General features: G+C 43.0%; 1 protein-coding gene across 4 annotated transcripts in view; it reads left to right on the forward strand.

The window, feature by feature from the left end:
* Positions 1–16,832, forward strand: part of bnc2 (basonuclin zinc finger protein 2) — a 189,125-nt gene that overhangs the window by 80,864 nt on the left and 91,429 nt on the right. The window contains exons 1-3 of one of the 4 annotated variants that reach the window (XM_088075936.1): positions 4,187–4,524; positions 5,424–5,771; positions 9,349–9,411. In XM_088075936.1, coding sequence (XP_087932062.1) covers positions 4,522–4,524; positions 5,424–5,771; positions 9,349–9,411 — 414 coding nt within the window. In that variant the 5' untranslated portion in view covers positions 4,187–4,521. Of the gene's footprint in view, positions 1–4,186; positions 4,525–5,423; positions 5,772–9,348; positions 9,412–16,832 lie in introns of those variants that run through there. The other 3 variants (XM_042484900.2, XM_042484899.2, XM_088075935.1) reach the window with 3 other exon arrangements.

Genomic DNA, 16,832 nt, shown 5'->3' on the forward strand with positions numbered 1-16,832 from the left:
ACTTTTTTTGTCAGACCTTTGCATAAAATGTCATTTTAAAATGATAAGCGAGATACTTTGCTGCCCTGGACTTGAGAGCTTCAAATTGGTTCTCTTGAGACTGGTCTAACAACTCAGTGCTGTCGCCTCCAATTTTGGGGCTATTTGACCCATTAGATGTCAATGTTTGGGAAACAAACAGGCAGCGCTGAGAGGTTTGATGGCTTAGTGATGTAGGGGGCCTTATGAAACACACTTGGAGCTTACAGGCAAAAGACAAAGAGTGCAACATGGGGTCAAGAATGTTTTCAGTCTTACTTTTGCTTCTTTCAATCTCTTTTACCTGACATGGTCTGCAGGCTTTCGTTTATCAATATTTTACATCAAATCACTTTGTAAACTATTTTATGCATCCCTTTTTGTTTGTTTACGTATCTAAAAGCACATTACATCCATTTACACCAATTACAGAAAAATCAATGTATTATATTATTATTTGCTGCGGTACATGATATTATTTATAGAGTTAAGAGTACGTGCTGTCAAACTCTACACAGACGTGAATGTAATGTATAATTAAATGCTAAAACAAGTTCTATCTAAAAAGTCTAAAAAATACCAAAATTGTAAACAAAGGAGAACACAAACAGAAAAAGAAATAACTAGACACCTATAAGAAGAAATTGATAACTACCATTTCCACCAAAGTGTTGCTAAAAAATGACCTTACTTATAGGCATGTAGCGATACATTAATCTGGATCGATATATATCGACTTAATTATCAACGATCCATAATGATCGTTGCAAAGGGAAAACACCGATACATATCAGCATTTTTAAGATAAGTCTTTATGTTGAAATTCCAATGGCACATCTGTGTCACAATTTCTGTCCAAGCGCACCTTTTTGCTAAAAATTCACACAGTGCTTGCGGCAGGCAGATAACAGTAAGCAGCCGAGAAAAGGACAATGAGGATATTTACTGGAATCTACTCATAGCGATCTCAGGTTGCTGAATTGCATCTAATAGAAATCATATTGTGGGAGACTTTTGTGAAATCAGCATATATCATATCGTTACCCAAACAATCAATATCAAATCATGTCATGATGAAATTTGTGATTTACATCCCTACTGACTCACAAGATGTTAATACTCTGATTACTCTATGCTGGCATAAATCCACCATTATCAAACTTAACATTTACTCAAGGTGATGCATTATCAAGGAAAGATCAAACTAAGGAAGGGAGGCATGGAGCAAGGAGGGGAGGAAGGATTTACTTAAAAATGATTTTTTAAAAATATATTATTTAACTTATTACAAAATTATTTTTTAAGTACTAGCTTCAGAAAGAATGGTGTGGTAGTCATTTCAGAAGATTCTATAAAGCATTAAAATTTGTTTAAAAAAAAACATACACATAACAACAGCAAGGAGGACACCTTAGAGTTGGATCATGCTGCATGCTTGCTGCAGACATATTAACACTTTCTTTCACTCTTATAGAAAAATCTTTATTTTATCTTTGTCTAGTGAATATTTGAACATTTGTGCATATGTCAATCACATAATCAAATCAACTCAATTAAAATTGAAATCTCTTACAAAATGTCTATTCTCTACAAAGGCATGGACTAATGGCATCCTGCATTAGCATTTCAGGGAGGTAACTAACACTCATATTGATCCATACAAGCTTCAGTGACTGTTGCCACAGAGCAGGCTGCACTCTGTCATACAGGGCTCCCCCTGTCACCGGTCAGTGGCAGCTCAGGAGGACTACCACACGTCCCACACCGGAATCCAACCCACACCCATCAGCCTCTGGGGCTCACACATTGCCACCAACCCTGTCCTCTCCCCCCTCCGCCTCACACCCCCACCCACCCCCTTTTTTCTTTCCCTCTTTCTCTACCTCACTTTTCCTCTAATGAGTTGCAACACTGATAACGAGCCTGATGATCTTCCATTGATTCGGCTATCACTTGCTTGTCTGGTAATTGATCCGTAGCTGAGCCTCTAGTTAATTATATGGGCTTCGACACGGACCCCTGCCCCAGGGGGAATTCTCAAGTCCTGCACAATAATAGTTTTAATAAAGGAGCCTGCGAATCTCCTGCATCCTTTTCTCTTCCCCTCTTCCTGCTTCCCAGCATTTTTCATCTTTCGATTTCCGTCTTTCTCCCTTGCTTCCCTCTTAAATTCCCCCCATCTTTGTATTTTTACTTCTGTGTCTCTTTCTCGTTTCCTCTGTCATCACGGCCATTACCATCAGTGGAGGCAAGGGGAGGAGGGGAGAAGGGGGAGAAAAAAAGGGAGAGTGAGCAATATTGGCAGAGTCCACTCCTCCCTCCCACAAATAACAGCCATTAACCAGCCAGGTCAGAAGCTGAGCCACCAGCTTGACTTGAAACATTGAGTGCCACTCGGAAAAAAAGCCCACAGACTCGCACATTTACAGGCGAGAGAGAGAAAGAGGAAGAGAAGCATGAGCTGGGAAGCAAAAAGGCACATCCGCTGCTAAATTGTCACTTAATATAATTAGCCCAAGCCTTGTGCATTACCTTTTCAATAAGTTAAGAGTGAAGCGTGCTGTATGTGGACAGGAGGTGACACATTACGCCTTTTATGATAAGGCTGCATGTGGCTCCTGACGCAGGCCACTATGCAAAAGAAAAATGAGGAAAAGAATAGAAAGGGAGGGAGAGGGTGTAGTAGCAGACAGATAAAGAGACCTAGAAGTGGGAAAAAAAATCATCACAGGAGACAAAAGCTGAAGAATAAGATGTAGGCAGGGAGAGAGATGTAAATTGAGCTTGAGACAAAAGACACAATTTTTCAAAGTAGTAGGTAAGACACACACCGTATACTTTTCTCCATTCCAGCAGAAATCCCTTGTACATAACTGTAACGACTGGTGTGATAATCTCAGCAAAGGTTAACAGTATACTGCCATTAGTGCACCGTACAAAATGCTTTTAACAGATGACCAAGCACCTGTCTGCAGCAATTTACCACCAAATTTGAAGTGACTTTATATATCAGAAGCCATTTAATGTAGCCGGGGAGAGAAAGTTCTCTCTGTGTCCCTCTCCCTTTTGTTCACCGGAAAGATCACAGTGACATCTCCCTCTCGCTGCGGACTGAGGCACCTGGTCTGTCATTTCTCTAATGACGGTGGGGTGAAAAGACCGGGGTGGAGAAGAGGAGATGGGAGATTTAAAGGGAAGAGAGGAAGGAGAGGAGGAGGAAGAGGTGGTGTGTGGGGGGGATGTCTTCATTGTTTGAGACGTGTCCTATGCTGTGTCAAAGGAAGAATAGATCTCCTTCCTCTTTTTTTTGGTGGTTTTATCCTCCTGTGTGTCTTTTTCTCTGTGTCTGCCTCCCTTTACTCCTCCATCCCTCATTTTATTCCCTTACCTTTGCTGCTGTGGGGACCAATTTGGCTAAAATGGAACCTCTTCCTCATTTTTTTCTTAATTAAAATCTGAGAGCCTCCGCGGGGGGGTTTCCTCTGTGTGTGTGTGTGTGTGTGTGTGTGTGTGTGTGTGTGTGCGCGCGCGCACGCGCATGCACGCAAGTGTGTGTGTGTTCGTATGCATGCTGGTGGCAGATTGCCTGCGTTCCATTAGTCTTTCATTAGAGTGGGAGAAAATCAAACAAAGGCAGCAGATTTTTTTAGGGATATAACAAGTCTATTGATATTTTTTGTTTGTTTTTGCTTGTTTGTTTTATGTTTTGATCGCTGCCCTACAAATAGAGCCATTTTCAGCTCAGATTGAAGAGCATTTCTGTTCAGCAATACTCTGCATTTTCAATTTTTTAAACAAAGAAAGAAATTCTTGAGAGCAATCGTGATGCTTTTCTTCATGATGTTTTTTGCAAGGTAAAAAACACTTTTGCTGAGCACTGTGCAGTTTGCGTGCGTGTGTGTGTGTGTGTGTGTGTGTGTGTGGCAGGATGGTCCCACAGGGGAACTAAGTTGCTCTGAGACGCGCTGGCCACTCGCAGCGCCAATGGTAATAAGGCAGGGGGACAAACGCTCCCCCTGCCTTCTCCTGTTCTGCCCCCACCTTCCTCCCCCTTTAGCAAGAGGAAGGAGGGGTGTGTGTGTGTGTGTGTGTATGTGTGTGTGAGGGAGCGTGCAGCGCGATGTCATTGAGCATCTCAGAGTGGAGCGGCACAGTTGACTCAGTTGAGCCTGCACCGGCCCGGCACACACACATGCTCGCTTGCTCTCACATGCTCTCGCACACACACGCACACACACACGCATACAAACAGGCTCAGGCGCTCAGTTCAGTTCCTCAGCGGCTGCAGCGGAGTACAGAGGAGTCAGAGAGAGAGAGAGAGGAGCAGAGAGAGAGAGGAAAAGAGAGAGGACAGGCGGCACGGAGCGGACGTCGAGAGAGGGACACAATCTCAAAGAGAGAGAATAAGGGAGAGAGAGAGGAACGGGAGGAGAGGGAGAGCTGGATAGCTGGTGGCTCACTCCCACACCTCATCTTCACTTTGCTGGGACAGGCACAGAATTGATGGTAAGAGACATTCATGCATTTTATTGGCTCAGCTGTTTGCCTTAAAAGACTCCTTTTATGGGACTTTAAAAAATATTTTTATTTATTTTTTACTTTTCTGAACACGTTTTGTGTTAAAATGATTATTTATGTTTCACATTTAGTTGTTTGTTTGCTCCTTTTGGTTGACAATGTAGTATATATTTTTTTATTTCTTTCACTCTTATTTAATTAGAAAAACATAAATTACATAGATTACACTTTTTCTTTTTATCCTCCTGCGTGCATGTGTTCAGTGTTGCATGGCAGCTTCCAGGTTGCTCAACTTTTTGGCTCTTTTGCAGTTTCTTTTACATCAGTGCACTATATGAATGTGTGCATTCAGGTGAATGTGTTTCATTGTGTGCGTTTGTGTCCATGTCCAAAATGACTGACACATGGATGAAAGCAAAAACTGAGGCCACGGGTAACATCATGCACCCCTACTAATTCCCATAACACCCCCCCCCCCTTTGTTTTTTCTTTCACTCCATTCTTGCTCCCCTTCGCATCACCCCCCCACCTCCATCCTTCTTCTCATCCTTCCTCACCTCCAGTGCTCCGCTCATCTTGCCCTGTCCAAGACGAGGCCCCTGAGGAAATTTAGCCTTCTTTTTTCTCTCTTTTCTTGAGAATTAACTCCACACACACTCCTCCGCCACCAGAGCTGCCAAGAAACCTCACACACACTCCCTCAACTCCTCTCTTGCTGCTATCCTCCTCTAGAAGCACGACCAGAGCGAGACAGAGGAAAGAGAAAAAAAGGCAACACGACCCCAAAAGAACCCACCTTCACTGACTTTTTTTTTTCTTCTCTCCTCCTTCACACTCCCACATCCCTCCTTGCCCTCCCTCTCTGTCTCTCCCTCTCTCTGTCTAAGTCCAAGGAGGCAGAGTTGGATGTGAGAGGCAGTGAGTGCGACACAGTCCCACAAGAGCCCAGCACAGACCCAGAGCCGCCCAGGCCACCTCCAGCTAAGGCTAACGGACCCACCGGCACAGCTGGCGTTTGCACGAGCATCCCCTCCAGTAGCCACAGTAGCAGCAGCAGCAGCAGCAGCAGAAGTGGTCTGGGTGGCATTAGCATCGTTAGCAGCAGCGCTGAGGGAGCAGGCGAAAGCTCCATGCAGTTCAGCACCAGACCGCCTAGTGCTGAGCAGCCGGGCTTCATGGGGACATGGCAGCAGCAGAGCACTGACAGCAACCTCCTCTACAGAATGTCCCAGCAGGTACGTCAGCTCAGCCTCACCTCCCTCATCCTCTCCATCTCTGCCTCCTCTCTCCTTCACTCTCTCTGCTATTCCAGCCAAGGACCAAACTTTCGTATTTTGTCTCTTGGTGTTTGTTCAGACATTTGCTGGTTTGGTTCTTACCAGTATTTGTGTGAAAAAGTGTGTGTGTATTTGTGTGTCAGTAGTTATGTGTGTGTGTGTGTGTGTGTGTATTCTATAGGGTATAGGGGGAGGTTTGTGGGCCATGTTTTGTTTTTAAATTAGGCATCCTTGCATACTTTTTTGCAACTTTTTCCACACTTTTGGACAATATGAGATTTGATGTTGTGTGTGTGTCTTCATGTTGTTGTGTTACACACACCATGCCTCAAAGTGTTTTCATTCACCTCTGTGTGTGTGTGTGTGTGTGTGTTTCTTTTTATTTCACCCTGCTCTATAAAACAACTTAAAAAACAGCATATTTCATGTATTTGTAAAAACACATTTTAATGCAAAATTTGCACTATATCAGATAACTCATTATTTTCACAATTTGATGGATTATCCCTTGTCCGGATTCGTTACATACATGCTTAAGTCTCCTTAATTGGTCTATGAGCGGTGTGGAGTTTAAAAGCAAGCAACGGCAGTGTTTTGGTAACCTCAGTGCCGATAAAGACTCGGGAAGGGGCTCCCCTCTGGGACCGGCTAATTGACTTCATGTGGCCGAGGCAGGAAGCCCCTCGCGCGGCTACAGAGCAGCAGAGGAGCCGTGAATGAGCACAGGCTCGCGTGGAAAAGTAATGCTGATAACGGAGAGCCTACACCGGCTGAGCGAAGTGCACATTTCCTCCCGACATTTCTCGCCTGTTATCGTGGATTTTACACTGAATTGCTCTCTTGTTTAGTTTTAAAAAATCGTCTTAAGTTAGAGCAAGAGAGTTATTTTTAAGGGATTTTGTGGTTCCGTGGGATAAATGTCAGGTAAGGAGAGGCAAGAGGAGTTTGGTGTAAGCGCGTGAGTTTGTTTGTGTGTGTGTGTGTGTGTGTGTGTGTGTGTGTGTGTGTGTGCGTCCGTTCGCGCTCGTGTGTGTGAGGGGGAGACAGTAAAGATAGAGGATGGTTGTTAGGTTGCAGTTAATCATAGCGGGACCTGCAGGTTCTCCGTACCATGCACATGCTGTTACGCACAGCGGTTCTTGCGCAACAGCCGCGGGTCTGCGTTGTAAATGATGAGAAACTTATTCTGTCACCTTGACGGTATTTATAGTTTCGTTATATTTTTATAAAAAATAAATTCCAGAGGTCTAATCGTGACGGTGAAAGTGGTGTGTTGAGACTAAAACATCAACATGTAACTTGTGGAATACAACATTTCTTTATTGTGTTGTATTCCTTATTGAAATAACTCCCCCTTTCTGCATTTCACACTAAACCAAAGCTCATATATTCTGAGCGAAATGAATTGCATCCCTGCACTTTTTTTTGTAGCCTGCATCATGCAGCATCACATTTTCCCTAATTTATCCTAAAGAATCAAGCAAACTATTGAACAGTGTATTGGAAGAGCTGGTTTTCTACAGAGAGCAGAGCGCTGCTCTCCTCCTCTCCCGGTGTGGAGCAGGTGGATGGGCCCCTGCGCTCAGCATCTGCTGGGACCCCACGTTTGCATCCCCAATCCTTTTTACAAATGCGCACCGTTGTTTCAATATAATCAGCTGTGGGACTCGCTGTTATTTATCCTTCCTCGCACCACTTAGAAGACATCTTCCCATGTTTAGTAGGCATGACATAAATTCTCCGAAGGAAGCCTGTTCCTTGACAGACTCGCCTTCTTGGAATCTAACCGATAATGACTTTGTGTTTGCCGAGGCTCGCGCACCCTGGGGTGTTGGAGGAGAGAAATGCGTTATGGGCTCGTGTTTCAAAATCTACCCCTCTCTCCCTTAAAGATCAACTAGGTGACACGAGGGATGTGGTATTTTACTGTTGTTAGGCCAAATTATATTTCCATGTGATCGATGGAGACGCGAGGCAGCTCTACGCAGTGCGTGCAGGGCACACGCGGCTGTGGTGAGGAGCATCACCAAGCCCAAACATTTGGTACCACTTTGGACAACCTTGTAAAACACACACACACAGACGCAAAGACACACACAGGGCAAGACTTTAGAAATTAGAAAAAAAAAAACTGCACTTTAACATGAATGTAGACATTTCCCTGCCACGGTTGTAACAACAAAAATACTCCTGGTTTACAGCAGGTGTTTGATCATCTCGGTGCATAAACATCAGTGACCGATCAAAGTAAAAACATATTTTAATGTTCAAATTATAAATCATGAGATGTGATGGGTTTTTTTCTCCCCCTTTGCTTTATGGTGTTTTCTAACACAATCAAGCCATAAAAGCAGCACCTGTTTATCTGTCAGCGTAAAGAAAATTACTCAAACAAAATAGAAGCCAATTTGAGAACGAATGTCCCCTATGAATTTATTGATTTCCATTTCGATTAATTCATGCATTCAAGATATTTTTATGTATTTTATATTTCGGGTTTAATTGTGAATTAGTCCAGAATTAATAAATAAATTTATTTCCATATTCACTAAGATGTTTTCAAGGAAATAAATCATTTCCCTCAAGAATATTTGGCTAAAGGTGATGCTGTTATAAAATTGATATACAAATGAAAAAAGGGTGAATTAAATATTTTTTTCTTGTGTTTTATTAATATTAGAGTGTTAAGATTGGATATTGATAACCAATCTACATGCAATCGTTTTTTATTATTTCGTGTTTCTCTAAACGAACGAAATTAAAAACAGAGACGATTAGGGCACGACTAAAAGCGAATAATTTACACATTTCATAAGAGGCCTTAATAGGCTTTTAATCTTTGAAGAAACTTTTTTCCCCTCTATGCCACAAAGCAGGAGATTCACAACCTTCATAATCCACGCGTGTCAACAGGAAACAACACGTACAGCATGCAATTTAAATTAAATCAATGAAATGGATTCGATAAATACTGCCTATTTTCTCAGCTTCTTAATGTTTAGAAATCGGTGCACATTTTACAAAACACCGTGAGCGGGAACTTTCATAATTGTTTTTATGGCTAGAAAAAAAACCCCATTAATTAGGAGTTGAATTATTTCCCAGGCATTACGGAGTGATAATATTTGGAGCCTTAATTGACCCGCTGCTGTACATGCGTGACTATGAATATCGACCCTTGCAAGTTAAAACCCCCGGAGTTAAGTGATACTACCAGCCTAATTGGTTCATCAGGGATAATTTCTCCACAATGTAGCAGCCGTAGGCCGCGTCGTTTTTTATTTACTAAATATTTTTTTTCTGCTCCGCTTCAAGACGGAGGAGAAACAAGTAAAGGATTTGAAAAGCTCGTAAAAATGTGCCTTAACCTCCACCTGAGGATCTGGTGCTGCCACCCAGGCTTAAAGCACAGCCCGGAGAGAGAGAGAGAGAGAGAGAGAGCGAGAGAGAGAGAGAGAGAGAGAGAGAATAAATCAGTGCATGTCTTCAATCTAAAACTATCTCTAAAATAGCATCTTCCTTTTCTTTTTGCAAGGGTGCTGTAACGCGGCTTCCTTTGAAGTGCGACAGGTCGACTATGGGCCGAGACCTGGAAGAGGTACAGTGGCATTACAGCTTGCTTCTGTCTGCTCTCAGTGCTGCCTGCTGCATCTCACACGGAGACTCTGATAACCACACAATAAAAAAAAGAGGGATTTATAACAGGGAATTATAATTTAGAAATAAATGCAGAATTTAGATCATAATAATAGAAATAATCATAATAGGCCATAACATTTTCTTAAAATTGTAAGATTTTGCATTTTTCAAAATTCATATGCCACTTTCTAAATTAAAAAGAATAAAAATAAAATTTCCTCTTTTCTTGTATCATGCATTTGCAAATTTAAGAACTTTATTAATATTAAATGAAAAATCTTTAAGGGATTAGATTAAAATCATGATATATATGTACATATATATATATATCTCACAGTACTTTTAATTTTCCCCACCTTGATAAAAATGCCTGTTTTTTTAAAATCAAATAATCAAATTGTTTGGATATATCATGTAAATATGTTAGCTCTATAGAAAAAACTGACCTGAATACCTCAGAATTTTCTAAAATCTTGCTTCAGTTCCTCCATTTTCATCCGTATTTAATATTTTCGTGTGTTTTCATATCTTGTTCCATATTTAAACTTTTTGTTTAGATCAATTTCACAATAAAACAGTTTGATTTTTCCCTTATTCCACATGCTTGGTTAATGCAGTGCAGCCCATAGTCCCGTCTGTGTGTGTTAAACCTCTGAATGCTGTTAGCTCAGGACATGATGACAGACATATTAGTGGAATAACATGCTCTGCTTTGTTTTGTCTGACTGAAGAAATGAGGTTGATATTATCCTCTCCAGTGCAGATCACAGAACGCGCTAATCTGCCTATTAACACACTGATACACTTACAGTGGTGTGTGTGTGTGTGTGTGTGTGCGCGCGCGCGCGCACATTGCTTTACACAGTGGGGTACAGGCGTGTTGCATGTTGCATGTGTGGTGCATATGCATTGCTTCTTGCCATTGTGTGGAACAGGGAGGCAGTGATTTGATGCATATGTGTAGAATTATCCACAGTCAGTGAGAGAGAGTGTGTGTGTGTGTGTTGTTACACTCGACTGTTATTATTTCCATGTCTGTCTTTGATGGGTCGTTGCACACAGAGCATATGGATGCCTATACGTACATGTATCTGGTGTCAAGTGTGCGTGCGTGTGCGCGCTGACACTGAAGTTTATGTATGTGTGTGTTAAGGCGTTTGTGTCTGTGCTTTTGCCATTTATTTTTCTGAGTGGGTGGCTAAATACTCATATGCCAGTTGTGTGTGTTTGTATGCGTGAGAGAGAGAGAAAAAGAGAGAGAGAGAGAGAGCATGTGCTGTTTGGTGGGTGTGTGTCCTCTCCCTCTGAGTGTGTGTGTGTGTGTGTTTCTGTGTGTTGGCTCAGGCTCCATGTGTGTGTGGGTGCGAGGTGAAGTGTCTCTTGGCTGGCCTTGGCTGGAGAGCTGGAGGAGAGCAGAGGTGAAAGAGGAGATTTGCAGAAAAGACACGCACCACTTCCCCCATTACTACTTTTTCTTTTTCTTCTTCTACTACGTCTCTGTCTCTCACTGCCTCTTCTTCTTCTTCTCCTTCCTCTTCTCTCACTCGCTTTTCCTTCCTCTTCTTATTCCCCACACCTCACCCCCCTCACCCCATTTTTGCTTTCTCTTCTTCTCGACTATCTTTTCTACCTAAAACTCTACCTCCACCACCAGTCCTCCACATGCTAAATCACATTATTTAATTCGGCAAATACTGTCTTTGTTGAAAGGGCTCTTGAGACTGAACCTGTGTAATAAAGAGCAATTTTGGGTGTAATGGCTACCACTTATAATAAGACGCAAGGACATGTGTCAGAATGTTTCCTCAATAACAGAAAGTGCCTGCTTCAGCCTGATTAAAGGTTTACTTCCCTCCATATAGACAGCACCTGTCCCTTACTGTAAAGCTGTGGTTGTCTCCTACACTGTTTATACAATTACTGCAAAGCTACTGGCCTTTCTAGAGGGTCCAGATCATGACATAAGCAGTGCTGAGAAAGGCCATTGTGGCGTCAATCAGCGGGCACCTCTCTCTTTGTCTTTGTGCATATGCAACAATGATGTGTGTTTCCTGAAGGCAGCATTATTTCTGCAAGAGAGAGCTCAGGAATGGGAGACTAAGATTGAGTGGGAAGGTGGCTGCTGCAGTTACTTGTATATTTACTGTATGTCTGTCTGTGTGTGTTATTAAGAACCCATCTTTGACGGAGTAGGAGGATGTACAAGGTCCCATTCATGCTGTGGTCCCCACTATGTTTACCCAGGCACCAACCAGGGAGATATGACGTCCGCAACATTTTTACTTTTCACTTTTTTCGACTGACTTTCTTAAATCTGTTTGCTTGCATCACAAAGCATTCATTTTTTACTGAGATGTAAAAATGCATTAATGTAATTTGTTTCCCTATTGTGCCATTTAACAAATATTTTTAGTTGCATCCAAAGTCTACAGTGTGTTTAAGTGGATAAAAATCAATAACCATGATTTTCATTCCATTATTTTTTTGTATTGTTTTGTGCCAGATTGTTGAGGAAATCCGTTAATACAAATCCTCATGCAGACACCTACGTTTTACCATCTCTTCCTATAAAAGCCTTTCTGTAAAATTCAATTCTTTTATCTTTTTTTCTGCACATACATGATCTTGCCAACAAAAAAAAAAAGCCCCGCACATAGCCATGATCATGTGTGTCCCAGGTCAGACAGTAACCTTTGTAGCCGCGCAGTAATGCCCTGCAGGACCAGCGTTATGGGTAAGCACCGACCCTAACTCTGTGTGCGAGACCCGGGGCAACCAGCGATCAATAAGCATCATGTGAGCGTCATTCACGGGTTCTATGTCAGCTGTTTCCTGTTTTTTCCTGAGGAGACGGCTGCCTCACCACCGTGGTGAATGCCTGAATAATGGGGAGGATACAGAACGTACAGGAGACACTATCATGGAAGTCAGAAGGCTTTCTTTATCGAATGTCTGGCAGGGCTGCGTGCTGTGCGTTTTGTGTGTGTGTGTGTGTTGAGGAACGATAGAAATGCAAAGCCATCTGCTCTGCTCTTATCAGAGGGCTGAGTGGTGAAATCTAGTGTAGCTGAGTCTTTCCCAGGGACTTCTTTAGTCCTGTGTGGGCATGTGAATATGAAAGGAAAGAAATACATTTACTTCCTTTCGTTGTCCTTTATTTACTGCTTTCAACAAAATAATCGATGAAGCAGTAATTTGAGTAGAAATCTCTACTTGTTACTTTGAGGGGATTGGTGTGGAATTTAAGGTTGTCATGTTGGTTTGGTTTGTCTTGAATGACTGTAGTTTTCAGTAGAAAACAGCTAAATATTGGATTTAGTGAATTCAGCCGTGTGTGGCGTGTGATTAGACCCCCGCTGCACTGAGATAATAATGTGTAATATTGAAAATAAAACAAATACATGTAAAATTGGATACAAATTTGTGAAACCTTCTCTCCACATTTTTGCAAATTTTTGTGTTGTTTTTGCAGATTTTTTGGATATATTTTAGTCTGGTCAAAAAATTTTTTTCTTACCCACCACAGTTTTTCCTTTTTATTTGAGTTGATGTCTTTTTAAGCAGCTGAACATGACTCTTTTCACTCTGTTTGTCCTTATTTCATTATCCACATTTTTTTACAGAGGTGCTTTTGGGTTATTTGTCTTTGGGCAGTTTCCTGCGGTGGGAAGAAGTCGCCGGTGTGAAGAGGAAGTGTGTGTTTGAAGGGTCAGTCGCTCAGGATGTCACCACCCCGCCACTAGCTAATGAGGGGGACATAAGCACAGGGCCAGGGCAGCAACACACACACACACACACACACACTGACACGGCAGGAATGCAGCAGCTGTCACCAAGGTCCAGGCAGTTATGAAAGGGTTCAAGTATAATTGTGTCTTCTGTGTGCGTGTGTGTGTGTGTGTGTGTGTGTGTGTGTGTAAAGTGGCAGTACCAGGGGTCACAGGGGTGTTGAGAGCTGGGAGGGGCCCACGTTGCCTTTGGTGACCCAGAGATTGCCACCGGCAGAGAAGATCATCACACATAATTGACTTGAGTGAAAAGAGAGAGTCAGAGGAAACGTTTTGCTGTAGTATTTTAAGATGTGACCATATGGCGGAGACATTGTTGTAAGAGGCTGTTCTTTCCCGTCCTACGTCCAGAGGAAGGTGACATTAGGTGTGACCTGCGCTAAGTGACAGGAACTTGGGCATACTTTCACCACGGCTTCTCCCTTTTCCTGTTATTCCTCAACTCCTGTTATTTTGTTTTCCTTGGAGTCACGCCAGCGCAATGGGCAAATCGACAGCCTACTATTTTTACATCCGTCTTAAGGACCCCTGTCTGCTCGCTCTGCCTGCCAATTTGCCCCATCAGCAGTGGCAGTGAAGAAGAGCTCTCAAGGCACCGAGCCTTTCATTTTTCTGTTGGCGGTGTGGCTAATGCTGTCACTGTTATTTGAAAAAGCACTCAGGGGTGAATTGCTATTATTATTGTTAAAACCATCATCATCATCAGGCTTATTTATGGTTCTGGATAATTATGGTAATTTTGTTCAGGGCTCACAGTTGACTCCAGCTCTTTTCCTGGCTAATCCGACATGTACTGTTGAGTGTGTGTGTGTGTGTGTGTGTGTGTGTGTGTGTGTGTGTGTGTGTGTGTGTGTACTGTACGCAATGTGCTGGCAAATTACCAAAGTTGTTGTGCAAAGAAAATGGTTTTCCAACAGGTAACAGTGATTTCACGTCTGCACTTCACATGTGAGGTGAGGGGAACTTGTGTGCACACAGGCGGGGATAAATATGTTACATCTCTTAATGCATGCGTTGAACTCCGTGGCTTGTGTGTGTGTGAGGGCGGGGAGGTGGAGGAGAAGGAGTTGAGAGGCTTTTCCCCCACTATTTTCTGTTTCATTTCTTTCTCTCAGTCTTTCGCTCCCGTGTCTTACTCTCCGTCTATCTCGCTGCTCTGTTCTGTTCTGTCTCCAGCTCACCGTGGAGATTTGATTGCTAGAGGCCCAGGGAGGATTTTAGGGAGGTTCTGGAGAAGGGAGGCTAGTGGTACAGGCTGTGGTAGGCTCATAGCCAACGTACACACATACACACACGCACACACAAATACACACACACTCTCAAATACTCCGTCCTACAGGCATAGATACCTGCTTTCACACAATCCTATCATGTCTTTTCTAAGTATAAATTGTTTCCTATGTTGTCATCTTAACCCTCCAAAAAAACCCTTGAGTCTGAACTCATTAGCTACTTTTTGTTGTGAACAAAGTGTTAAAGCAACATGTGTAAGCATTTGTTTGTGCTCTCTGCTGACTTTGTAAAGATGTTTGCGCTGTTGGATTAATAACATTTAATGGCCACTGTTAAATGCAGCTGCCTTGGCATCCCACAGCTCGTGTTTTTCTGGCAAACTGAGACTCTGGGTGGCTTTTTGTTTTTGTGAGGATGTGTTGTGTGAGTGCAATGAAATACCACAGTGTGTGTGTGGGCTGGATGGGAGAGGCACTATGTGTGTGTTGTCACTGTGTGTACCTGTTCACACTGCTGAACTGAACATCTGCATGTGAGCCGATCACATATTGAGCGGCTTTGCGCTTCACTTTCTAACAATCTATAAAGTCAATTAAGTCACAAATGATCTAATTAGGCTTCTGTGATAAACATCAATTGGTCTGACCCTGTAGCCACGGCAACCGGCCAGGGGTGGGAGGCCACCATGCAGGACCTCTGGCACATAGTTGGCTGTTCACCTCTTGTGGCATTCACTGAAGTGACAGCTTTAGTCTTTTAGAACAGGACAAAGTGAGAATTCTTGTAAAGAAAAAAAGCTGTTTTTCAGTGTGTCTTAAGAGATTTTGTGTTGTTGACACACACACACACACACACACACACACACACACAGACACACACACACATCTGCGTGCAGTCACACACATGTATGTACTTGCTTTCTCTGTGTTGATGTTTTCCCTGTAAATGGCCTGAGCTGCCTATTCCATTGTCAGGAAACGCACTCAGCGATAAGTGCTTTGTTGGAGCACCATTCGCTGCATGATGTGTGTGACTCTGACTCGTATTTAATATTTTATGGCGCTTAATCCGTTTGATATGTTTCCTCCTAAAAACAAAACAACAAACAAAAAATCTGGAGCTTTTGTTACTTTAATCCAGGCCATTACTTCACAGCTTGTTGATCAGTTTAGATTTGTAAAAGGGTGCCAACAAGGGATTCAGATTTACTGCTATTTTTCTGCACGATCATAAAGCTGATAAATTTAGCATCTTGATCTGCTAAAACGGGGCCTCATGAGGGCAAAGGTGATCCTTTGAGCTCAATCAATGTAGCATATAGCATTGTACAATAGCATAAATAACAAAAATATATCATAAATAAACGGCTGTGAGATTCATTGCAGTATAAAGGTGAAATGAGAGCAGTTACAGAGCAGTCAAGTTTACAGGATGTAGCAGCAAAGAAAGAGAGCGCATTATGACAAAGACGAGGAAAAGGAGCCGGCAGCTTGTGCATCAGTCAGAAGGTGAGGAGGAGGCTCTCTATGAGATCAATTGGTAATAGGCTGAAGTCACAGAGGCGATTAGAGGCGTCGACTTGCCTGTGTTGTAAATGCTGTCAGATCTGTTAAAGGAAGCCTAATACCTCTCAGGTTGAAAGCTGTAATAACATCAACTGTAACTGGATCCGCGGGGAAGTGCAAGTGAGTCTGCGTGCGGAAAAGGAACGGGAGAAAGTGTTTCATTGTGTGTGTGTGTGTGCTAGGTCTAGGTGTGTGTATGCGTGGTATAAAGCAGCAGCAGCAGCAGCACGCACAAAGGCGAGAGCCGCGGGGTAGCTCCTGGCATTTTTTCGGCCACCAGATGCCTGTCACTGCTTTAAGGGGGAAAAAAGAGAAGGGGATGAGGAGGGGAGAAGGACAAAGAGGAGGGAGGGAGCGAGGAGGAGGAGGGGGCCACCACTGTTCAAATCATGTCACGTAGCGCTAATTCATCCAGCCTCATTAGAGAGAGGGAAGGGACCAGAGGGCCTCTCTCAGGACAGGGCCCGGGCTCAAACACACACACACACACACACAGCCACATGCAGATATATGCATACACTCATTGTCTCAGTTTTTCTCTGGCACATACTTACACACAGATGCAATTTCTCTCTTCCTCACACACACACGCACACACGCACACACACACACACACACACACACACGTACATACACAGATGACACTGGCACATGGCGCAGTGCGGGGGCAGTTTGGGGAATAGAAAATTGCCTTCTCAGGAAGGCCCCGGCCAATTAAGGACCTGACCGTATTGAATGTCAAGTGTTAATTTAGGCTCCCCCTCCCTCCAACCCCCACCCTCACCCTTCAATTT

This window comes from Plectropomus leopardus, chromosome 3, assembly GCF_026936395.1.
Source record: "Plectropomus leopardus strain MGB_pleo_1.0 chromosome 3, ASM2693639v1, whole genome shotgun sequence".
Lineage (NCBI taxonomy): Eukaryota > Metazoa > Chordata > Actinopteri > Perciformes > Serranidae > Plectropomus > Plectropomus leopardus.